This window comes from Muscardinus avellanarius (assembly GCF_963383645.1).
Source record: "Muscardinus avellanarius genome assembly, chromosome: 12".
Lineage (NCBI taxonomy): Eukaryota > Metazoa > Chordata > Mammalia > Rodentia > Gliridae > Muscardinus > Muscardinus avellanarius.
Window position 1 is genome coordinate 92508528 of NC_137798.1, and position 27383 is coordinate 92535910.

General features: G+C 37.8%; 1 protein-coding gene across 1 annotated transcript in view; it reads right to left on the reverse strand.

The window, feature by feature from the left end:
- EML5 (EMAP like 5) overlaps positions 1-27383 on the reverse strand; it is a gene marked incomplete at both ends in the record, with an annotated part of 167747 nt that overhangs the window by 118590 nt on the left and 21774 nt on the right. The window contains 2 exons of the mRNA XM_080708026.1: positions 2511-2609; positions 21660-21819. Of these exons, the coding sequence (XP_080564152.1) occupies positions 2511-2609; positions 21660-21819 (259 nt within the window). The remainder of the gene's footprint in view (positions 1-2510; positions 2610-21659; positions 21820-27383) is intronic.

A 27383-nucleotide genomic window follows, 5' to 3' on the forward strand; every position in this document is an offset into this window, starting at 1 on the left:
GTCTCAAAATAAAGTAAAAGAATAAAGGATTAGGATGTGGGTCAGTGGTAAAAAATGCTTCCTTAACATTCGTAAGGAGCCGAGTTCAATCCCCAGTACAGAGTGGTGGAGGTGAGGGAGGGAGATTTGGTCCATAAATAACAAGGATTGTTTAGCAGAACTGGGATATGAGGCAGGAAACTGCAAAATTTTTATAGAGGCAAGACTGTGAGTAGAACAAACATGTGACACTGGATAGTTAAAAATAATAACATTCTGAAGGCTTTCTATCACAAGGAACTGCTTTCATAGAGGATCTAAATATAAGCTTCAGAGCAATTTTTATTTTGTATTGTGTAGCTTTCTGTTTATGGGTCAAAAAAAATTAACTTAAATGTACTTAAATTCTAGAGGTTTCTAGGCTTTGTTCATATCAAAGAACCTGAAAATTCTACTACATACAAACCATTCTGTTACAATATAAAGCTCAGATGAAATAAAATATGCATTAGAAAGATATAATTCAAACAATAAATGGAAAATACTAACATTTGAAAAATAATTCATTTATTCTGCTCTCTGATGGTCTTCACCATTAGATAGTCTTTGACCCCTACAAAATCTAACCTAAGATGTTTAGTACCTCTAAAAATTTACAGTGATACTTTGTAATAATGAAGAAAATACCATATAAATTAATATTTATATCAGAATATACTTTCTAACTTAATCTCATAATATAGGTTATATGAAAAATATAGCGATAAAATGAACCATGAAAATATTTTAATTCCATTGACAATATCATTTTTATAATTGTTTATTTACTTAATTTTTTGGTGGCACTGGAGATTTACCCAGGGGCATTCTACCTCTGAGCTAAATCTCCAGCCCTGTTTTATTTTTTATCTTGAAACAGGGTCTCACAAAGTTGCTGAGGCTGTCCATAAACCTGTGATTCTCCTTGTCTCAGCCTCCCAAGTACTGCGGTTACAAACATGCACCTCCACGCCCAGCTTAGTTGATTTAATAAATCCAAATTACTACTGTGCAAAATGCTTTATCTAAGACATCAAAACACTCAGCTAATAAAATTACCTAACATTTTAATAATTATAAATATTTTGTGTGTGAGAACGACATTGAGAATGAGAGAGACTACGTAACACGCTCCTGTGAGAATCTGCTGAAAACCAAATATATTCCCCAACATGTGAATGAACACAAAATTTTGGGTACAACTTTTACAGATTCATAGTTTCCTGCAAAACAGAATAATTGGCTCTGCCTCTGTGCTGGTTCAGGCTCAGGTTTTAATACACACACAACCTACTACAGAGTTTTAAGTATTTGTGAAATTTGTGATCCATGTTTGGACAAGTAGTGTAATATTTAATTACAGTATTCTTTATACTTTTGCATATTTTAAATTCAAAGTATTCTTTATATTACTATTATGCTATTTTCCCTGGAATAAGAAATACGTATTTATTAAGTTTCTGAAGTAAAAATGTTAGCTCTTTAAAACATTTATACTAATGCTATGTTATGCTGTTTTTGTGGGGCTGGGGTTGAACCCAGGGCCTTGCACATACCGAAGCAGTCTAACACAGAGCTATGTACCTATACCAATACATAATTTTAAATTCACACAAGCAACATCATTTTTCACCATAACACGTATTCAGCACTTTAGTGGTAAACAAACTAAATGGATTCTAGACACATCCATTTGATTTTAAATTTAATGTTTGAATAATGAGTGCCTGATAAACCCAACCTCGTAATGGGTGTGTAATATATCCCTTATAAATCGGCACTACGGTAAAATTGTTTGAAATAAGAAACATAAAAAATGGATACTTTACATTAAAGCAAATGTGGGTTAAATGTTCTGTGCTAACATTAGAGATACTGAATCACGTCTCTGAGTCCTACAATGCATATGTATTATAGTATTTTATGGGTATTTATAATTATGCAATTATAAATTTTAAAATTTATTTTTGGCCTGAGATATAATTCATATATAAAACTTAGGCATTTAAAGTATACAATCCAATGTTTTTTTTTTTTTCTTGTGGTACGTGGGATTGAATCCAGAGACATTCTACTTGCAAGCTACACCCCTAACCTTTTTAATTTCTTGTTTCACAACAGGGTCTTGCTAGGTTGCTACAAGTCTTGCTACATGGCTGAGGCTGGCCTTGAACCCCCTGTCTCAGTGTCCTAAGTACTGGGATTACAAGTGTGCAGCACCACGCCCAGCTCCAATGTTTCTTCCTATGTTTACAGAATTATACAATCATCACTTCAGTCAGTTTTAGAATATTTCATCACCTAAAAAAGAAACTCTACAAATATTAGCATTCATTCCTGTTTTTCTCTCCCTCCTCTCCTTTCCCCCATTACTATATAATTTTTCACAAATTATAAAATTTTAGTTGCTTGTGACCTGACAGTGACCCTGAAGCCTCCTCTAGCCTTTTCCTGCCGGAGACCCATTAGAAATCCCAAAAGAAAATACTTACTCTATCTGTGTGACCAGGAGCCATAGACATCACTTTCCCCCTTTTCCAGTCCCAAACACAAACTGCGTTCTTTGAATCGAGTCCAACTGAAACCAAGCGCTGGATAATGTCCAAGAAGTCCAGGAGAGAGTAAAAAGGCAAGAAAGAACCGCCAGATTATACATGACAAACAACGTACACTCATAGATTTATAGACATTAAAATTTATACATCTGTATTTCATAGACCCCACAGAGAAAAGATGCATTTATTTCAACTTAATATTTGCATGTACATATAGGATTCTATACTGAAAAACAAGAGATTTCTAACAGTAAGATTGACAAAATAGCTTAAACAAAACTCCTGACAAAAATAAAAAGTACTAGATAAATGTAAAAACATCTTTTTAAATGCACTGCTGAGCTGTCAAAGAATTAAGAAAACTGTAAACAAAAACAGTGGGAGTCCTGGAGAACACCTAGTCCATTCTGCGCTACAGTATCAGATGAATTCTTTGGACCCCTGATTTTTGTGCTGTAGGTAGAGGAGAAATAAGAGATAAAGTCTAGAACCTCTCCCGGGTGGGGATTTGAATTGAAGACCTCTGCCTAACACAGTGAACTCCTCAGAATGAAAAACAAAAAAGAACCCCCTTTAAAGAAGGCAGGGCAGTGCATGAAGAGGGAAACGAATCTTCCTGAACACTGTAATCAGAGAAGTCTTCACACTGTTGGACGACCTGAATTCACAGGAATCATGAATCCTCAGGTGGGAAATTTCATCCAGAGTGGTTCTATGTGTAGGTTATGTCTTTAAACAAATTCATAAGCAAATATAAGTCTCATGGGGGGGCAAAGTAACTTTCAATTCATCCCTCAAAGAATTCCTCCAGGTGGAAACTCAATAATAATAAGCTTAAAAAATAAAATAAAAAACCCTATCAATACAAAGAAATAAGCCGGGCGTGGTGGCGCACGCTTGTAATCCCCGCGCTTGGGAGGCGGAGACAGGAGGATCGCGCAGGTTCGAAGCCAGCCGCGCTGGCTTAAGAGACCCTGTTTCCAAATTAAAAAAATATAAAAAATAGGTCTGTGAGCGTAGCCCGGAGGTAGAAGGGCTTCCAGGAACCCCAGTACCACAAAAAAAAAAAAAAAAAAGAAGAAGAAAGACAAAAAAAGAAATGAGACCATCTGTGAGTTACAATAATCAGCAAAACCAGCCTTAAAAATATATTGAATACTGAAATTACCGTAAGAACAATATAAAATAAACTTAATGCAAGTAGAGAAATAAAATTAAAGCATCAAAACATCTGTATATGAGAAAAGTATAAGAAACTATTAAAAGTATTTAAGTAGCCAGGTGTGGTGGCCCACACCTGCAATTCTGGTAGTTGGGGAGCTGACAGGATTATCAGTTTCAAGGTCAGCCTCAAAAATCTAGTGAGTTTCTCAGCAACCCAGTGAGACCCTGTTTCAAACCAAAAAATAAAAAAGGGTTGAGAGTATATCTCAGAGATAGAATATCCTTGGGTTCAGTTCCCAGCACCAAAATAAATAAATATTCAAGGAAATGTAATTGAGCAAATAGGACTTCTAGAAATGAATAATAAATTAAAATTAAAACTCAATAAGAGAACTAAATAGCAGATGAGAGGTAGATAAAAAAAAACTTGATAAAAGGAGACAGTAAGATGGAAAGAATGAGAGGATACGGAACATAAAGAAGCCAGGCATGGTGGCGCACACTTGTAATCCCAGCGTTCGGGAGGCAGAGACCAGAGGATCATGGTTTGCAGACAGCCTCAGCTAGTTAGTGAGGCCCTCTCCAACTCAGTGGGACCCTGTTTCAAAAACTAAAAAGACTAAAATATAGGGCTGGGGGTATAGCTTGGAGGTACAATGTCCCTGGGTTCCATTTCTAGTACTGAAGAGAAAATAAAAAGGAAGACTTCTAACCAAGAAGCAGTATCAAAGTCTGAAATTACTCCTTGCCACAGACATCAGGAAAATTGTACAAAATACATGAAACAAATGTCTCCAGACATGTGCAACGGAATGTAAAGTACCACGGACCTGGGGAGGAGACGAAGTGAGCCCTACAACTGTCTCAGCACTCACCGAGAAGGAGGCACTGCCAGACCACGGCACACAAAGGGGAATCCCATGGAGTTCAGCAGACTTGCCAATTTGAAAACAGAGACTAGAGTTCAGAGAGGTCAAGGTGGTTAGAACTATAGATAGAAAGAGCCCCAGAAAACCCATGCTAGGTCAGATTTGAAAACATCATTCTCTGGTGTGTGTAGGGTAAAATACACAGTCACACAAAGAAAGAATTCTAAAAAAAAAGAATAATTGATAGGGTACTTGGAGCTAAACTATTCTGAGATCAAAAAGGGTCAGAATTACTCAAATTTCCAATGGCCAGAACGGAGGGAACTCTTTGAACTCACTGGGTATTCATTAGGCATCCCAGGAAAGTCATACTTTAACAGTGAAGTTAAATAAATAGTCCCCAAAGAAAAGCTACTCTAACCCTGCCCACCCACCTGAAAAACTTAAAAGCAAGCTTTTTACAAGAATTACACTGATCCAAAAGGAAACAATTTGCCTATGTTCAAATATTTTAAAGGGATACAATAATATACAAAATTCAAAATGTAATATATATATATATTCGCGGGAAGTGGTGGCACACGCTTATAATCCCAGCATTTGGGAGGCTGAGACAGGAGGATCATGGTTTGCAGACAGCCTCAGCTACTTAGTGAGGCCCTTTGCAGCTCAGTGAGACTCTGTTTCAAAATAAAGAATAAAAAACAGGGCAGGGGGTATAACCCAGAGGTCAAATGCCCCTGGGTTCCATCCCCAGACCCGCAAAAATAAATAAATAAATAAATAAATATAAAAATATAAAATAAAAAATAGGGCTGGGGGTGTAGCTCAGAGGTAGGATGCCCCTGGTTTCTATCCCCAGTATGGCAAAAAAAAAAGTAATATATACAAAATGCCCAGCTCCTATCAAAAAATTACTGAAATGTGAAGAAATAGAAAAATATGACAAATGATGAAGGACAGAGAGAGAATCAGTCGACAGAAACAGACCCATAAATTAAGGAGATAAGTAAAATTAGAAGATATTGACTGGTGAATGAAAACATTCAAGATGCTCAAGAATCACCGTAGGGCAAACCTACAAATGATAATACTGTCAAAATGGCCATACTGCAAAAGCCACCCACAGATTCAATACAAACCCTATCAAAATACCAACGTTACTCACAGAGCAAGAAAAAAAGTCCATACAGAGAAACAACAACAAACCTAGAATAGACAAAGCAATTCTGAGCAGTAAGAACCAAGCTTGAGGTACCAGAATACCTGACTTCAAATCGTACTGTGAAACTCTAATAACAAACGCAGCATTTTACTGACACAAAATAAGATACACAGCTCAAAGGAGTAGAAGAAAAATTACAGAAATAAATCCTCACACTTAGAGCCAGTTGGTTTTAACAAAGGAGCCAAAAACATATGCCAGAGAAAAGATACCACTTTCAACAAATGGTTTGGGAAAACTGGGCATCCATATGTATAATGAAATTAGACCCCTATCTCTCACAAAAGTCAACTCATAGATCAAAGGTATTAGACCAGAAATTTTGCAATTACTAGAAGAAAAGAAAGGATCAACTCTCCAACATATATCAACAACAGACTTCCTCAATACGAACCCCAAAGCTTAGGAAGTAGAGTCAAGAATCATTAAATGTGATGACATCAAAATAAAAAGCTACACAGCAAAGGAAACAATCAAAGAGCCTGAAGAGAAAGCCTCCTGGATGGAAGAAAATCATTGACAGCTACTCCTCTGAGAGAGGACTAATATCTAGATTATGTAAAGAACTCCAAAAGCTTATCATTAAAAAATAAAACAGGCAACTGAACTTAATAGACATTTCTCAAAAGAAAAATTACAAATAGCCAAGAAATAAATAAAAAATGCTCAACCTCATTAGCAATCAGGGAAATACAAATCAAAACTACACTAAAATTACACTCATTTCAGTTCATCTCATTTCGATTAGAATGGCAATCATCAAAAATAAAAAAAAAGTAACATATACTGATGAGGATCTGGGGATACAAGAACCCCTATATACTTGTGGTGGGATTCTAATCTCCACTATGGAGATTCGTATGGAGGTTTCTAAAAAGATGAGGAATGGAAAAACCATACGACCCAGCTGTACCATGCCTCGATATCTTTCCAAAAGAATTAAAGTAAGATTTCTATAGTGATAGTGCATATCCAGGTTTATAGCAGCATAATTCACAATAGCCAAATTATGGAACCAATCTAGCTACCTGTCACCAGATGAATGGATAAGGGAAATGTGGTATGTATATACAATGGGATTCCACTCAGCCTTTATAAAGGAGAACAGAATTATGTCATTTGAGAAAAATGGATGGAACTAGAGAATATAATGCTAAGCAAAATCAGCCAATCTCAGAAAGTCAAGAGTTGGGGTTTCTCTCAGATGTATTAGTTAGAAAATAGAAAAGGAACTTTAAGATAATATGGTGAGAGACCAGAATACTGGAAAGGGATTGGGGGAGGGAGGTGGGAAATTCAAAAAAGTAGAACTGATAAAGAAAACAGTTCAAATGATGCTATACCCATATATGGAGGCATCAGTACCAATCTCACTCACATGTATGGGGTGCAGGGCAGGGAGCGTGGGGTGGGATCGGTAAGGAAACACACCAAGTGTTATGTGTGTATGTTTGTATCACTTTGAACTTCATTATGATATATAATAACAATGTACCAATAAAGTATAAAAATGATAAAAAAAAAGATATAAAAGAACATAAAATTGTAAAAATAAATGTTGCATTATCTAGAAAACTCACTCCAAAGAATTAATAGCAGTTAATGCCAAATGAATCCCAAGTAGCAAAAACATTCACACAGGAAAAAATACGCATTAGGATACATGGTAATCAAATTACTAAGACCAGTGCTAAAGAAAAAAATCATAGAAGCAGCCAGACAAAATCAGTATGTAATAACAAAGGTTAAAAAATTATCTTAGTCTTCTCATTGGTGATGCAAGTCTGAAGACAATGGATAACCTCTTTTAGATGCCGAGGGAAAAATCAACACAAAACCATATATCTAACAAAAATTATCTTTTGTAAACTGAGTCAAAGCCAGGTACCATGGTACAAATCTGTAATCCCAGGACTGCAGAGGGTGAGACAGGAGGGTCTCAGGTTTGAGGCCAGTGTGTTGTCATTTTGTGAGACCCTGTTTCAAAGCAAAAAATAAAGGCTGGGGATGTAGCTCAGAGGTAGAATGTCCCTGTGTTCAATCCCCAATGACACCCCTAAAAAAGAAAGAAAACTGAGTCACAGTCTGTGTCAAGTAAAAGTGAGAAGCTGGTGTAACTGCATGTGCTTGTAATCCCAGCTACTCAGGAGGCTGAGGCAGGAGACTCCCATAAGCCCAGGATTTTGAGGCCAGCCTAGGGAACATAGCAAAACTTGGTTTCTAAAAGGAAAAAAAAGTTCTGAAAAAATTCATCATTAGCAAATCCGCATATAAAATATGATAATGGAAAAAATTCAGGCAAAAGTAAAACAATATCAAATAGAAATTTGATTTAGGCATTTGAGTAAAAGTCTCCAAATAAAAAATATATAAATAAAAGCATCTCATTTTAATACTATTTAGGCAAAAAATTATAGTCATTATTATGTGGTTTTCAAAATATATAAAAGATTAAAGACTACAATAGCACAGTAACAGTAGGGAAGAAAGGAAACAGAACAGACTTCCCCATATCCTAAGTGCCATAAATGCCATGAAGATCACAACATTTTGAATCACAAACTGTTAACAAACAAAAGTTAAATACAGAGTATGTTCCCTGACAGTAACAGAATTAAATAATAATAGCATAAAATTATCGAGAAATTTTCCCAAACACTTGAAAATTAACAATATACGTCTAAGTAACTGAAGGGCCAAAGAAGAAATCACTGGAAAAATGTGAGGATCATTACAAAACACATGGGAAACATGTAGAGCGAGGGTCAGCAATCTAGTACCTTCAAGCAAATCCTGCCTGTGCCCTATTTTTGTAAGTCATGTCTTAATGGAAAACAGCAAATTCATCTTTCACGCAGCGTCTATTTGCCTTCACACTATACAGTGTAGAGATGAGTAGCTATGACAAGGCCATGTGGCCCAGAAACCTTAAACTACTTCCTATTTGTTATAAAAAGTTTAACAAACTGTTAAACTGCATAGGTTTGGGTACCAGACTGCCTTACTATACAGGTGACTCTGGGCAGTTATCAAGCCTGTCTGTACCCCACTTTCCTCACCCACTGTGAGGGCAGAAAAGCACCTCATAGGGGTAATAAGAAAATTAACATATGTTACACATAAAGAAGAAAGATAAATACTTATAATATGGTTAATATTAAATAAATGTTTTCTATCATCATTGCTAATAATTTACCAAAACCATAATAAGTTTAAGAACCCATGCACTCTACCTGTCCAAATGAGAAATGTCATCAATTTGAAATGGCTTCTGCAAAGTAGAATTACTATTAAAACCAAATGAGCAGAATAGGTCACATAAAAGATATAGAATACAGTTTGTCAAGATTCTCCATCAAATCAAACTAGCAGAAAATAAGAAGAAATGATTTGCTCCTCCTGAGACTCTAATATTTAGGAACCAGAGGGTATCAGAAAATATCTAGCTAGAGCAATATATACTTCCTGCTACAGCACAGTCTATAAAGATTATAGTTTCACAAGATAAATATAACGTGAAGAATAGGCATTTCTATTGATGCCTCTTCTGACTCGATTCATTTTATATACACAGCAAAGCACAATTGGCCAAATACTTTTTTCTGTGTGTGCAGTACTGGGAACACAGAGGCATTTTATCTCTGCGCTATACCCCAGGCCTTTTATATTTTTTGTCTTGAAACATGGTCTCATTAGGTTGCTGAGGATTCCACTAAATTGCTGAGTCTGGTCTTGAACCTGTGAGCCTCCTGTCTCAGCCTCTCAAATACTGGGATCAGGTGTGTACCACCACACCTGGCTTGATTCAAAAACTTTAAAGTTTCTTGTAACAAAATTTCAGACCTGAGGATGTAAAATTCCCTGGGTTAAATCCCTAGCACTGTGAAAGAAGGAAAACTCAGTCTATGGCTATACACTCTGAACACACCAATCTCATCTGATATTGGAAGGTAAGCAGAGTTGGGTGTGGCAAGAAGTTGGATGGGAGACAGCCTCAAAGTATCCAGCTCAGTACAGGCAGTCACAAACTAAACCTGGGAGCGCTTCCTCTGTAGCCTTACAAAATATATCATGTCCGAAATCAAGCTCCCTAAGCTCAGGAAGCAATAACAAACAAGAAGGGATAAACAAAACAAAGCAAATACTACTTCCTCTAATAGATTTCTATAAATTTTTACTTTATCATCTTTTCTCATATTTAACCCAATCTAAGTAGATGGTGAAAAAGATAACGCTTTCCAGGAAAAGTAATGCTTAACCCATATCTTCAAAGACAGAATACGCGTTGGGTGCAATGGCATATGCCTGTAATCCTAGGGACTCTGGACATTGAAGCAGGAGGACTACACGTTCAAGGCAAGCCTTTGCAACTCAGACCCTCTTTCCAAAATTAAAAAAAAAAGGAATAGGGGTGTAGTTCAGTGGTAAAGCACTATTAGGTTAAATGCCCAGAACCAGAAAAAAAAAAAAGCTCAAAATCAAACAAACAAAAAGAATAGCCAGAGACAGGCAGAAAAGTAATAGAAAGTGCATTTCAGACCAAGGAACCCAGGCCCTGATATCCGGGTGCTTTCCAAAAAAAGGGGTAGAGGCCAGGCACAGAGTATGTACACCTGCAGTCCCCACTATTTAGGAGGCTGAGACAGGAGAATTGTAGGTTCAAGGCCAGCCTTGGAAACTTGGTGAGACCCTGTTTCAATATAAAAAATAAAATAGTGCTGAGGGTGTGGCTCAGAAGTATAATACCTGTGAGTTCAATCCCCAGTATCAAAAAAGAAAAAGCAAAGGCCTAATAATTCAACATAGCTGAGGAAGAGTGGCAAAAGGTTAGGCAGTAGAGCTGGGCCAGAAGTCAGGAGAAATGACATTTGATACAATGAAGAGGAGTTCATTAAACTAAAATGTGAAATATTGAATATTTAAAAGACATTTAATGCTATTACTTTGAGTTGAGAGAAATCAGAGCCACTGTTAACTAATATGGGAGCTAATCATAGGAGGAGATAATCATTTAGAGAAAATAATGGAGGACAGGGGAATAAGGCTACAGATTCCTGAACACGGACTTGAGACGGAGGAAAAGGCTCTTTTAAAGACAAGTAGGAAATAATCTATCCAGCTTCCCAAGTCCATTCCTGATCCTACATGCAAGCAAAATTCTCTCCGTTTTCATTCATTGAATTGGAAGTTGTACATCAAATACTAAAAAAAAGGTTTACTATATACTAGAAGTATCCCATGAATTTCTGAAATTGTGAAAAAAATCAAATAAAGGACAATTAAACTTCTGATTCTAGTACGGATGGCCTGATGATCTAAGTTTATTATGCAAAAACTAACCATTACAGAGTCACACAGTGAAATTACAAATTTTACAGAATGTGTGGGGGTTTAATGGAGAAAACACTGAAAAAAATCATACTTAAAGCCATTAGAAGTTAGTATATGCAGAACAATAGAAGAAAATCCAAGAAAAATATGATATGCATTTGAGACATGTCTCATGAGTTTACTAAAAGGCCCTTGAGAAAACAAGTCACAACCTCTCCCCCTACAAACATTATTTTTGCAAAAATGATCCACTTTTATGACATGCCCCAAATCAAAGGTAAATGAAAAGATTTTGTGCCAGCTTATAATTAATGAAATTCAGTTTTAAAACTACTGTGTTCTTAGTTCATTCTGTAAGTGAGCAAAGTTGTAAATATAACAGATTTTACTAAATATGAAAACTTTTTTTGTAGCCCTGGGAATGGAACCCAGGGGCATTCCACCTCCAAGCTACACCCCAGCACTATTTTTTAGTCTCTATATTAAAACAGGTCTCACTTCCGGGAAGATGGCGACGGAGGAAAGCGGCACTTACAAGTCCCGCTAACAATCCAACTCTACTACCTCAAAACCAGCGCCTTTTAGAGCCAGAAAACACCACAGCAAAGAAATAAAAACGGTAAATACAAGGGACAGAGAAAAAGGGCTGGAAAAACAAGACACCGGAAAAAAAACCAGCCCGAAGAGCCGCGCCCGCGCGGCACGGAGCGGCCGGAGCAGCTGGAGCGGCCAGAGCTGCAGCGCGGATTGGGGGGAGCCGCGGAGCGGAGCGGCCTGAGCAGCCGGAGCAGCCAGAGCCACGGCGCCGAACGGCCGGAGCGGCCAGAGTGGCCAGACCCGCGGTACAGAGCAGCTGGAGTCGCGGTTCCGAGCAGCTGAGCAGAGCGGCCAGAGCAGCCGAGTGGAGTGGCCAGAACAGCCGGAGCAGTCAGAGCTGCAGCGCGGATTGGCTGGAGCGGTGGCGTGGAGTGGCCGGAGCCGCGGAGTGGAGCGGCCGGAGCAGCCGGAGCAGAGTGGCCAGAACAGCTGAGCGGAGCGGCCAGAACAGCCGGAGCAGCCAGAGCCGCATCGCGGAACGGCCGGAGCGGCCGGAGTGGCCAGACCCACGGTGCAGAGCAACCAGAGCCGCGGTGCAGAGCGGCCGGAGCAGCCGGAGCGGCCAGAACCGTGGTGCGGAGCAGCCAGAGCCGCAGCGCAGAGTGGCCGGAGCGGCGCGGCCTACATCTCCCCTAGCAACACCAGGCTCCAGAGAGGAGGGAGACTCAAAACAGAGCTCAAATCCAGAGAGGAGGTACTCTGGCCTCGCGGCCTAGGATGCAGAAGCAGCATCTTACTGCTGGCGGCAGCGGCGAGTTCACCGGACGGCCCTAGACCAACCCACTCAACCAGCCACCAGGCGCCTGAGAGGAGGGGTGGACAGCGAGCCGAGGTGAGCAGGTGCTGAACAGCCGGGCGGCAGTCAGCAGTTTTGTTGGTGCAGGGAACATCTAAAGCTCCCAAGGGCTGGGCACAGCACAACTGGCAAGGACTCAGAGCAGAGTTCAAAACCAGAGAAGAAATACGCCGCATCACGGCCGAGGGCGTAGCAGTGGTGCCATATTGCCAGCGGCGGCAGCAGCGAATCCACCGAGTTCACTACAGCTCCATCAGCGCACTCAACAACCGTGAGTCAAATTGCGGCCCCTAGGGGAGAAATCCCAGTACTGCACTCCCAGGGACTTGCGCAGATAGTCTCCCTGGGTCGGAGATTTTAGCAGTGCAGCCCAGTGGGGGAGTGGCAGTGGCAGAGATATCATACCATAGTCACAACTCCCCACTGGAGAACGCCCAACTTGGCACCCCCCATGGTCTAAGCAGCCTTGATTGACTCCCTGGGTCTGAGACTTTGTGATACAACACAGTAAAGGAGTAGTGGTGACTGAGATACCATAGACTAGAGATCCAGAGCATCTTAAGTGAACTCGTAGTGACTCAGGGAAGAACCCAGAGAAGGCTCAAACTTCCAAAATCATGGGAAAGAGAAATAACAATGGAGCAGTGAATGCCAACAACACCACAACATCAGAATCTGATAACACAGAAACCCAAAGATCTCTAGAAGATCAAATTAGGAAAATAACTTTAGAAATAATAGAGGACTTTCGAAAAGAATTTAGAGAGAGTCAAAAAGAGATAAAGGATGCAATTAATGAAGTAAAGGCCTCAATTCAAAGTATAAACAACAGATTAGACCACATGGAGAATAGAATCTCGCTTCTTGAAGATGATCATTCTAAAAATGAACGCATAGTTTCTAACTTAGAAAAAAAAAACCCGACAGCAGGAATCTGACATTGAAGAAATATGGGCCCATTTCAAGAGAGCTAACCTAAGAATAATTGGAATAGAGGAGGGAAAAGAAGGTGAAAGCAAAGGGATCAACAATCTCTTCAAGGAAGTAATAGCAGAAAATTTTCCAAACATAGAGCAAGAGGTTGATACACAGGTCCAGGAAACTTATAGAACTCCCTTTAGACAGGATCAGAGAAGAGGATCCCCACGCCACATAATTGTCAAAATGACTAATGTGGAAGCCAAGGAGAGAATCTTAAAGGCAACAAAAACAAAAGGCCATGTGACATACAGAGGCAAACCAATTAGAATCACTCCAGACTTCCCAAACCAAGTTATGAAAGCCAGAAGGGCTTGGAGTAACATATTCCAAACTCTGAAAGAAAACAACTTCCAGCCAAAAATTTCCTACCCAGCAAAACTATCCATCAAATTAGATGGGGAAATAAGAAGCTTCCATGACAAACAGCAACTGAAGGAATTTATGTCTTCAAAACCAGCGCTAGAGAAAATACTCAAGGAGATTAACTGCAAAGAGGAAATGGGTAATTCACGCCAGAACCAAAGAAACAAGAATTCCCATCCAGCAGACAACTAAGCAAAGAAGAATAAACAGTATCTCAAACAGAAATAAGATCTTAACATGTTGGGAATTAAAAATTATCTCTCTATAATCACACTGAATGTAAACGGCCTCAACTCCCCAATAAAAAGACATAAAGTGGCAAAATGGATTAAAAGCCAGAATCCATCCATCTGCTGCTTACAAGAAACACACCTCACAAGTAAAGATAGGAACAAACTCAAGGTAAAGGGCTGGAGCAAGGTAATCCATGCTAATGGTACTCGAAGACAAGCAGGAGTAGCAACTATGATATCAGACAAGTTAGACTTCAAACCCAAACTTAGAAGAGACAAAGAAGGTCACATTTTACTGGTAAAAGGAATAGTCCAGCAAGAGGAAATAACAATAATCAACATCTATGCCCCAAACATAGGGGCAGCTACTTTCATAAATCAAACTCTTTGTGACATGAAGCCACACATAAATCCCAACACAATAATACTGGGAGACTTCAACACACCTCTCACAATACTAGACCGATCTTCCAGACAAAGGGTCAGTAAAGATGTCTCAGAACTAAAGAACACCATTAACCAAATGGACCTTTTGGACACATATAGAATATTTCACCCAACTACAGCAGAGTTTACATTTTTCTCAGCTGCTCATGGAACCTTCTCCAAAATAGATCACATCCTGGGACACAAAATGAGCACTAGCAAATTTAAAAAATGTTACATACTTCCCTGTGTCATTTCAGACCATAATGGAATGAAACTAGAAATCAACTATAAGAAGACCCAGAGAAACAACATAAACATGTGGAGACTGAACACCACACTTCTGAATGAAGAATGGGTCATAGAAGATGTAAGAGGTGAAATCAAGAAATTTCTAGAAACAAATGAAAATAAAGAAACAACATATCAAAACCTCTGGGACACTTTGAAGGCAGTATTAAGAGGAAAATTTATAGCACTGAGTGCGCACATAAGAAAAACAGAAAATCTTCAAATAAATAGCCTTATGACACACCTCAAAGCCCTTGAAAAGCAGGAACAATTGAACCCCAAAGCCAGCAGAAGACGGGAAATTATTAAAATTAGAGCAGAAATTAACGAAATAGAGAATAAAAAAACAATACAGAAAATCAACAAAACCAAAAGCTGGTTTCTTGAAAAAATTAACAAGATTGATAAACCACTAGCCAACCTAACTAAAAAAAAGAGAGAATCAACCCAAATTATGAAGATAAGGGATGAAAAAGGAGACATTACTACTGACAGCGTAGAAATCCAGAGGATTATCAGAAACTACTTTGAAAAACTATACTCCAACAAAATGGAAAATCTGGAGGAAATCGACAACTTCCTAGATAAATACAACCTTCCTAAACTGAGTCAAGAAGATATAGAACACTTAAACCAACCAATAACAATCAAAGAGATTGAAATAGCAATAAAGAGCTTACCATCAAAGAAAAGCCCAGGACCAGATGGTTTCCCAAGTGAATTCTATAAAACCTTTATAGGAGAACTAATCCCAATACTACTCAAACTATTTCGGGAAATAGAAAAAACCGGGACTCTCCCAAATACATTCTATGAAGCCAACATCACACTAATACCCAAACCGAATAAAGACAGTTCAAGGAAGGAAAACTACAGGCCTATATCTCTGATGAACTTGGATGCAAAACTATTAAACAAAATACTAGCAACACGCATTCAAAACCACATCAAGAAAATCATTCACCATGACCAGGTAGGGTTCATCCCAGGGATGCAAGGCTGGTTCAATATACGAAAAACAATCCATGTAATTCATCATATAAACAGAATCAAAGACAAAAACCACATGATCATCTCAATAGATGCTGAAAAAGCATTTGATAAAATTCAACATCCATTTATGATAAAAACACTGCAGAGAATTGGAATAGAAGGAACATATCTCAACATTATTAAGGCAATCTACAATAAGCCCACTGCCAACATCATATTAAATGGGGAAAAACTTCAAGAATTTCCCCTAAAAACTGGAACGAGACAAGGATGTCCACTATCACCACTTCTCTTCAATATAGTACTAGAGACTCTAGCCAGAGCAATAAGGCAAGAAAAGGAAATCAAAGGAGTACAAATAGGAAAAGAAGAACTTAAGCTTTCACTATTTTCAGATGACATGATACTATATTTAGAAAACCCAACAAACTCAACCAAAAGGCTTATAGAACTGATCAACAAATTCAGCAAGGTATCTGGATACAAAATCAATCTTAAAAAATCAGAAGCTTTCCTGTACACCAACCATAAATCCACTGAAAAAGAAATTCAGAAAACACTTCCACTCAGGATCTCCCACAAAAAAATAAAATACCTAGGAATAAACTTGACCAAGGAAGTAAAAGATCTCTACAAAGAAAATTATAAAACACTGAAAAAAGAAATCGAAGATCTTAGAAGATGGAAAGACCTTCCATGTTCATGGATTGGCAGAATTAATATCATTAAAATGGCCATCCTCCCAAAAGTGATCTACAGATTTAATGCAATGCCCATTAAACTACCAAGATCATTCCTCACAGACATAGAAAAATCAGTCCTTATATTTATCTGGAATAACAAAAAGCCCAGAATAGCCAAGGTAGTTCTCAGCAACAAAAACCACGCAGGAGGAATCACAATACCTGACTTTAAACTATACTACAAAGCCATTGTAATAAAAACAGCATGGTACTGGCAAAAGAACAGATATATAGACCAATGGAGCAGAATAGAAGACCCAGAAACAAGTCCACACACTTTCAGCCAATTGATTTTTGACAAAGGGGCCAAAAACATACACTGGAAAAAAGATAGCCTCTTCAACAAATGGTGTTGGCAAAACTGGTTAACCATATGCAGAAAATTGGATGTTAATCCCACTTTTTCACCCTGTACAAAAGTCAACTCACGATGGATCAAAGACTTGGAAATTAAACCAGAGACCTTGAAGCTCCTTGAAGAGGGCATAGGTCCAACACTACAACACATAGGCACAGACAAACATTTCCTCAACAAGACCCCAAAGGCACAACAAATTAAAAGGAGAATCAATACATGGGATTGCATGAAACTGAAGAGCTTCTGTTCAGCAAAGGAAACTATCAAGAACCTCAATCGAGAGCCAACAGAATGGGAGAAGATTTTTGCCACCTACACCACTGATAGAGGACTAATATCTAGAATATACAGAGAACTCAAGAAACTCAACACTAAGAAAACAAAGCATCCAATAACAAAATGGGCAAATGAACTAAATAGACACTTCACAAAAGAAGAGATTCAAATGGCCAATAAATGCATGAAAAAATGCTCAACATCACTGGCAATCAGAGAGATGCAAATCAAAACTACCCTGAGATTTCACCTAACTCCAACTAGAATGGCCATCATTCAAAACACAAACAACAACAGATGCTGGCAAGGATGTGGAGAAGTGGGAACTCTAAGACATTGTTGGTGGGATTGCAAATTAGTGCAACCACTTTGGAAAACAGTATGGAGAGTCCTCAGAAGAATGGGAACAAATCTTCCATTTGATCCAGCAATGCCACTGTTGGGTATCTACCCAAAAGAAAAGAAACCAAACTACCAAACTAATGCATGTGTATCTATGTTCATAGCTGCACAATTCACCATAGCCAAACTATGGAACCAGCCAAGATGTCCATCAACAGATGAATGGATTACAAAATTGTGGGATATATACACAATGGAATTTTACTCAGCCATCAAAAAAAACTCAATTACATCATTTTCAGGGAAATGGGTGGAACTGGAGGACATTATGCTAAGTGAGATTAGTCAGGCACAAAAAATAAGAAATCAGATGCTTTCCCTAATATGTGAGAGTTAGGGAGAAATGGGTCATAGGAGGAACTCTTGGAAGAGGATCAGTAACTTTTAACTCTGTTTACATTGTCTTTGGATATACAATATTTTTTTTATTTTTTAGGGAGTTTATTTACTCTTTTGTTGCCTGTACCATTGAAATCATATCCAAGAAATCACTTCCAATTTCAATGTTGTGAGGTTTTATGACCCAGATTTTCTTCTAAAAGCTTATAGTATTAAGATTTATATTTAGGTCTTTTATCTATTTTGAGTTAATATTTGTATATGTGTTAGGTAAGGGTCCAATTTTATTCTTTTTCATTTATTATTATTTTTCAACAATATTTAGTTAAAAGACTAGTATTTCCTCCACCAAAAGTTCATGGAAACCTTGTCAAAAATAACTTGACAATGTATGGAAGAATTTATCTCTAGGCTTTTATTTAGCTCCAATGGTTTATATATCTGCCTTTAGAACAGTACTACACTGTTTCAATTATTGTAGCTTTATATGGTTTGAAATCAGAAAATATACATCTTCTAGCTTTGTTCTTCTTTGAGACTGTTTTGGGTATCTAGAGTCCATATTCCATATCAGGATAGATTTTTTCTGAAAAATAAATAAATAAATGTATGATAGTTTCACCTAAAAAAAAAAAAAGAAAAAAATATTTTCTGGTAAGAAAGAAAGCAAAAAGAAATATTGAAATGTTATCTTTAAGTCATCAAAAGTTTGGTACCAGACAAATGAAACTGTTATATGAGATTATCAATGTTAATATTGTATAAATTGCTATAATACTAGATGTCAACCAGTAAGCCAAGCGTGGGAAGGAGGGATGGGGAGGGAATGGGGTGGGGATCGTGGTAGGGGCTAACTGGGCGAGATGTGCATGTATGTCTACAAAAGTATTTTCTTTATACCACTATGATGTATGAATACATTGCACCAATAAAAAATAAATTAAAAAAAAAACAGGTCTCACTGAGTTGCAGAGGGTCTCACTACATAGCTGAGGCTGTCCATGAACTACAATCCTCCTGTCTCAGCCTCCCGAATGCTGGGATTACAAGTGCGCGCCACCACGCCCAGCTTTAAATATGAGATTTTTTTTATAGAGTCTGGTGATATTTGCAAGATACACTATTAGTTAAATTTCTCATTCTCCTTCCTGTTCTCCCATTTACTATGAAATTTTCATCCCTGTTTGATATGCATTTAGATAGTTCTCTCAGGCCCTAATTATTCTCACTTAGGCAGACTGCCAGTATTAACACGGCTATTCATTTCCTTTATGAAAAAGCCTCTGGGAAAAGAACACTCCACATTACCACCAACTGGGAGACTCACTGATTGGCTAAATCCTAAATGATCATTTTATAGTTTCAAACTTAGTACAAAAGGCAAAAATTAGATAATATTCCCTACTTAGTACCCCATGGACAGTTCATAGAAACGAATAATGTCCTCTCCAATATAGTTATCAAGTTAAAGCATTAACATAATTTAGTGACTTCCTCTTCAGCTGGCAGCAGCTCCTGACATTTCAGCTTTACCTAAAATGGACTGAATTCCTTTGGAAGTGTAAGCAACCACCTCCTACGTTACATGTTTGGGAGGCAGTAAAGTATCGGTGTAAAAACACGAGCTTTGGAGTAGGACTGACCTGGGTTCCCGCTCTGGCTCCATCTACTAGCTGTGTAACCTGGGGCAAGAACGGTTTTTACTTAACCTCTCTAAGTATCAGATTCTTTATCTGTAAAATAGAGATAATAATAGTATCTATTTCATAGGGTCGTCAGGAGGATGAAATGAGAAAATGCAGGCTTAGCAACATGCCTGCCACTTAGTATGTGCTCTCTTCTTTTAGATTTTGTATTTTTATAAGCTTAAAAATTTAATAACATGCTCTCATAAAGGTCTAGGATGATAAAATATATATGCCTATGAGTTTTCTTGTAAGTTGCTCAACACAAGCAAAAGTCAAGGCTCTCAACTGGTACAAGCTATGAAATAATTTCTCTTTGGATTTCCTCAGCAATACAGTATGTTACACTTAAAAGGGCAATTGTTACGCTATCGAGCAGCAATACATGTATAAAATAGTCTTTGACTTTTAATAATTAAAAGGGCAATTTTTATTGCCCTTTTAAAGTATATATAAATTTAAAGCATACTAATATACTACATTTAAAGTATACATACTCTTAGAGTTAAAACACAACACGTTAAATAATAATTTTAACGATAATTTTATAGATTTGTTTATAATATTTATACTATAGTAAAAAAGGAAAGAATAAGTATTACTCTCTTTCTTTTAAAAATAAAACAAAATTCTGATATGAGGATATCAGGGACTTGAAAGATAATAACAAAAAAGGGACATGAGTCAAGGTTCTATAATAGCTAATAATTACTATTTAGCAATATTAAACCTAGAAGCATATTTTCATATTAACCTATGTTACTAAAAGATATTCTCAGAGTAAAATATAAAACATCTACTGGATATTATTTTCAAGGGGATAAAACACATTGTAATTTTGTTCTGTACAATCTATAATGATCCAAAATAATTCATAGAAATGGATTTTACAAATCGAAAAAAGCAGATAACTAAAATGTTTCTAAAAGTTAAAGTGATTTTAAAATCTAATTTTAATGCAAAATATTCTAAGATTATAAATTAACCACACCTGCAAAATCCAATGTCATACTTGTGTATGTGGTTGTCTGTAGTTGTGTGTGGCACTGGGTATTGAACTCTAGGGCATTTACCTTCAGCCTTTTTTATTTTTTACTTTGAACCAGGGTCTCCCTAAGTTACCAGGTGCTGGCCTGGAATCTGTGATCCTTCTGTCTCTGCTTTCCAAGTACTGGGATTACAGGTATGCACCACTGTAGCCAGCAAATTTCTTACCACTTTAAATACGTTTTAGGTGGAGCTGGGCATGGTGGCTCACATTATAATTCCAGTACTTGGGAGGCTGAGATAGGAGGATGGTAAGTTAGTGGCCAGCCTCAACTACTTTAACTGTAAAAAAAGGAATAAAGAATAGGGCTGGGGGTGCAGCTTGGAGATAGAATGCCACTGAGGTCAATCCCCAGTACCACATACACAAAAAAGTTGTAGGTATACAAACTTCTATACAAGAATCATAAAAAGCTTTGTGATGTGTTTATCTTTTAAAAAATCATTAACTAGAAGTAGACTAATTTGGAAAATGATTGTGTAATGAAGTGATAATCACATCCTTTGTTTTTAACTTTGATTTTATATTTAAAAAAAACCTCAGGAAGTCTATCTTCAATAAAAATATAAATACAAAAGTAATCTTCAAAGTAACTGAAAATTAAAATACAATGCATCTCTATTTATAAAAATTTAATTTTCTTAAGATATCTTCCATCTGTCCTATCAAAATTCCCTACTTGGAAGAGTTACATGTAAAATTTTCTATAACAACCAGATAATATTCCACTGAAACAATTTCTTTGGCTTCCAAGGTAATAATTAATTTAACTGAGAAAGTTCTTGATAATACAAAATTAAAGTCCCTTTTTATTTTTTATATATGCCCAATCCACCTATTCATCTCTACCTTTGCGTAAGCAAATACATTTTATCGATTGTCTTTCAATTTTTTATAGGTTTATAATAATTTCCTCTAGTACACATTTTTAAAACATAATTTTGAAAAAAGAAAAAAGTTACATACCTGTCCATCTAAGTCGAATGCTAAGCAAGCTATACCATGTGTGTGAACATCCTTTAGAACTGATATGGTCTGCACAGTGTATGAATCCCAAACACAGATATAAGGCTCCTTTCCAACTTGTCCTGTTGCTACCAATACTCGTTCAGGATGCAATGCAAGACTGTAAAATAAGGAATTAACGAATAAGTAAATATTAAGACTTAAAACGCCTAGAGACCTTTCACAGTATTTGGAAAATATAACACATATATGTCAATATGAACATTAGACTTTATTTGCTGTAATAATTTGGACTTACAATAACTTCTATAAAATTCCTGTTAAGAGTTCCTACTTTAATAATATTTTTGATAGGTAATGATAAATTTATTATACTCTTCATAATCCCTGTAATATGATATGCTATATATAAACTTTTCAAGAAAAAAACTCATAAGGGATCAACTGAATAAAAGCAACAAATTAGCAGCAACCCTACCGCTTGCCATTTTTTCATTTGGTATTCATCTGCTTTGCTCTTTCTTCACTTACCATTCCTTTTACTGGATCCTATTAGATCAAATCTTAATGTCCAAAAGTGGCATTTAAGCCAGACATGTTGGTACGTCTCTGTAATCCCAGTACTTGGGAAGCTGAGACAGGAGGATTGCCAGTTTGAGGTCAGTCTTAATAACTTAGCAAGACCCTGTTTCAAAATGAAAAACAAGGCTGGGTAGTTGGGCAAGGTGGCACTCTCACGGTACTTGGGAGACTGAGACAGGAGTATCACAGGTCTGAGGCCAGAATCAGCAATTTAGTGAGATTCTGTTTCAAAATAAAAAAACTAGGCCTGGAGTATACAGAGGTAGAATGCCCTGGGTTTGATCACCCGTAACTAACACTGATCTAACACTGATACACACACACACACACACACACACACACACACACACACACAGTATAGGTGAGAAATAGAATGCCCATGGATTCAATCTCCAGAAACAAAAAATAAATAAAAAAAGCATTTGGTAGCATTCCTATAACAACATTAATACTTAAATAACAAACCCCATTGTAAGAAACAGAAAAGTCACTCAATATTCTCATCACCTATGAATCTTTAAAAATAAGACAAAGATCAACGGTTGGTAATGGTTTTTGTATATTAGCAGATTATAGGGAAGAAAGATAAATTTCTATTTGATAATACTTGGGTTTAAAATATCAGATTCACATGCAGATGACCAAAACTACTCCTGGTATGAGGGTAAAGAAAGTGAGAGGGGAAGACTTAGGAGGGTATTAAAACAAAATCACGTGCACAACATCACCTGGCCTGTTTCCCTCCTCACACTCCCCCTTCTGTCTCCTCCCCCCACATACATGATCCTGAGCTCCAGAGCAACGCGTGTGTACGCGACGCAACATCACTTAGCCTGTGTCCTTCCCCATCCTCCTTTCACCTCTCCTCCTCTTTCCCCCACCCCTTTCCACGACTCTACTGGTCTCTGGCCTCTTTTTCCTGAGCTCCCTTCTCTCTCCTGTTTTCTCTCTAGCATCCACATGTGAGAGAGAACATGCCACCCTTGATTTTGAGTCTGGCTGATCCTTCTTACCATGATAATCTCCAGTTCCATCCATTTCCCTGCAAATAACATGAGTTCTTAGTGGCTGAGTAAAACTCCATTTTGTGTATACACCACATTTTCTTTATCTGTTCATCTGTTGACATACACCTAGGCTGATTCCATAACTTGGCTATATAAACACATATAAACATGTATGCATGTATCATTATATTACTCAGACTAATTCCTTTGGAAAGATACCAAGCAGTGGTGTAGTTGGGTCATCTGGGGTTGTATTCCTAGGCTTCTGAGGAACTCCCAAACTGATCATACATAGTTGTACTAATTTGCAATCCTATAAACAATGTAAAGCTGTTTTTTTTTTTTTTTAATGGTGCTGGGAATTGAACCCAGGGGCATTCTGCCTTTGAGCTACACAATCAGTGCCGGAGCCAGCAGGCAAAAGTATGGGTTCTGAAGAGAGGCATGAATATGAAGAATTTTTAATTCTAACGTGGGGGAGCCGCCAGCCTACTATCTCTACTGGCTGACCCCTGTTCCTGGGTCAATATTTCCTATGTGTCAACGACTATGCCTGGGTCAGTATTCTCTATTGCGCGGACGCTCCTAGCCAACGCCTACTTCTGGGTCAATCTCATCTTTATTGCACCGACACCGATGCTGGGTTTGTTTTTCCAGAGGTATTTATACAGTCACAGGTCAATCAATATCCTCTTGCTCCCACCACCAGAATACAATAAAGACCAATCCAAAGCACATATAATACAGAAAGGTTAATCAGTACCCTCATGCCATCACCACCTGATCTTCTCCCCAAACCTTGTTGACTCTGGGCGAAGGACAGTCAGCTGAGTCAGAAACATTAATCTAGGGGAAAGCCTTAATGGCTCCCCACAATTACCCCTTTTTTACTATATTCAAAGAACTGTGACTGTCTTAGGTTGTTTTCTTCAGGTATCAAGGATTACCTGTCTTTTGATAAGCTGTATATCCTGTTTTAGATTTCCTTGTCCCAAGGAAATCTTACCCATCATTGACTACCAGCCTCTTTAATGGGGGTACCCTTCAAAGGTAAATTGTGCACTTCTGCTGAAAAAATGTTCTCACTTTGTCCTGAGACCACACTTTATCCCGAGTCTCTAATAAACAAGGTATTGGGAATATTAGTAAGATGGGCATTTCAGTAAGAAATTTTCTCCAATTAACACAATGATTTTTACATGTTATTAGTGGGCTAACATTTTTATCTTTTTTCCCTGGGTAACCAGGGCCCCACAAGACCAAACCTTCAATAGCACATTTACTATCAGTCTTTGTCCAAAATAATCAAAAGTTTTTGAATAACTGTACTATCAATTCTCTGTCCAAAATATCAGTCTCTGTCCAAAATATCAGTCTCTGTACTTGTCTGCAATACCACGGGTGTCAACTGCAGACACCCCATCTTCCCGACATTTTTACCAGTTCTTTGTCCAGCATAACCAAAAGTTTCCACAATGGGTACAAAATCTAAAGCAAGAAGTCCCAGCAATTATGAGTTGTTACTGAAGACAGCGATCTCCCGCTGTTCCTAAACAGCTGAATGAAGTATGGGATGATCTGGAATGTATGCCCATCTTTCAGTCATCAGCATTAATCCGAGAGTCTTCTATTTTCGCTTGATCCATAAGTCGCACCAGTAGCTCGGGTGTCCCCCGTGCATTATCTTCATCCTGTGAAAAAACACAAACATGCCCTCTTCCCCATATTAGTATGGGGTCAGGACCTTTCCAAATTCCTGTGCAAGGATCTTTCCATTTTACTAAAGCAAAATTGTTTTGGGAGGATGGATGCCAATATCTATCTGCTGCTGTGCGGCCAGTTTTATCAGCATTTAAGAAATTAATAACACCTCCTTGACCCAGTTTTGTCAGCATTTAAGAAATCTAATAATACTTCCTTAACCATCAGGGTCTTCAGTATCCGGGAAAACTCTGAATCCCCAAGTATCTTCTCCGTTTTTTGCAGCCCGATTTATCACTGCTTGAAGCGGTGATATTAAAGAAAACAACTCGCCGGGCGTGGTGGCGCACGCTTGTAATCCCCGCGCTTGGGAGGCGGAGACAGGAGGATCGCACAGGTTCGAAGCCAGCCACGTGCGCTGGCTTAGGAGACCCTGTTTCCAAATAAAAATGTAAAAAAAAAAAAATAGGTCTAGGAGTATAGCCCAGAGGTAGAAGGGCTTCAAGGAACCCCAGTACCACCAAAAAAAAAAAAAAAAAGAAAACAACTCATCTCTATGGTACTGAGCAGCAGTTTCTTCCTTATGGAGCTTAACAGAAAGCATAGCTTTTAACATATATACAAAAATCAAAAAAATAATTTTCTGACCCATTGTATATCAACATTTTTTGACCCATTGGATTTTTACAACTCTTACATTAGGTACCTTCGTTTTCATAGTTTTTCTTCATTTTCTGTCTTTGTTTCTCTAGCACAAAGCTCTATTGTAGTGACCTATTATATATTACAATTCCCACGTTTCACTGCTACCAAAAATCTTTGAGCGGGCTCCTTTTTTATTCAGCGGTGTCCTTCACGGGATCCTCAGTTTCAGAATTGTCACCGTATGGGCCACCACCTGCTGGAGCCAGCTGGCAAAAGTATGGGTTCTGACGAGAGGCGTGAGGATGAAGAATTTTTAATTCTAACGTGGGGGAGCCGCCAGCCTACTATCTCTACTGGCCAACCCCTGTTCCTGGGTCAATATTCCCTACAGGTAGACAACTACGCCTGGGTCAGTATTCTCTATTGCGCCGATGCTCCTGGCCGACACCTACTTCTGGGTTAATCTCATCTTTATTGCACCAACGCTGGGTTTGTTTTTCCAGAGGTATTTATACAGCCACAGGTCAATCAATATCCTCATGCTACCACCACCAGAATACGATAAAGACCCATACAAAACACATATTACAAATAGTCTAATCAATACCCTCGTGCCATCATCTCCCCAAACCTTGTTGACTCGGGGCAAAGGACAGTCAGCTGAGTCAGAAACATTAATCTAGGGGAAAGCCTTAACGGCTCCCCACAAACCAGCCCTGTTTTTTATTTTAAAACAGGGTCTCTCACTGGTTTGATGAGAATATCACTATTTGCTGAGGCTTTCCCCAAACCTACAATCCTCTGATCTCAGCCTCCCCAGTACTGGGATTACAAATGTGTGCCACCATGCCTGGCTTATAATATATAAGTGTTCATTTCTCCTCCCCCCCACATTCTCAGCAGCATTTATTATTATTTGTATTCCTGATGACTGTCATTCTAACTGTAGTGAGATGGAATCAGTGTAGTTTTTTTTCATATTTATTTTTAATTGGTGCACTGTATTCATACATCATAGTGGGATACATACTTTTGTAGACATACATGCACACATTGCCCAGTCAGCCCCCACCCGATCCCCACCCCGTTCTCTCCCTATCCCCCCCTCCTATGCTTGGCTTAGTAGTTGACATCTAGTATTATAGCAATTTATCCAAAATTAAAAATGATAATCTCACATAACAGTTTCATTTGTCTGATACCAAGCTTTTGATGACTTAAAGATAACATTTCAATATTTCTTTTTGCTTTCTTTCTTACCAGAGAACCTATTTTTTTCTATTTTTTAGGTGAAACTATCATATATTTATATATTTATTTTTCAGAAAAAAAATCTATCCTAATATGGAATATGGACTCTAGGTACTCACAACGATCTTGAAATAGAACAAAGCTAGAAGATATATATTTTCTGATTTCAAACCATATAAAGCTACAATAATTGAAACAGTGTAGTACTATTCTAAAGGCAGATATATAAACCATTGGAGTTAAATAAAAGCCTAGACCTAAATTCTTCCCTATATTGTCAAGTTATTTTTGACAAGGTTTCCACGAACATTTGGTGGTAGAAATAATAGTCTTTTAACTAAATATTGTTGAAAAATAATAATTACATGGAAAAGAATAAAATTGGACCTTTACCTAATCCCATATACAAATATTAACTCAAAATAGATAAAAGACCTAAATATAAATCTTAAGACTATAAACTTTTAGGAGAAAATCTGGGTCATAAAACCTCACAACATTGAAATTGGCAGTGATTTCTTGGTTATGATTTCAATGG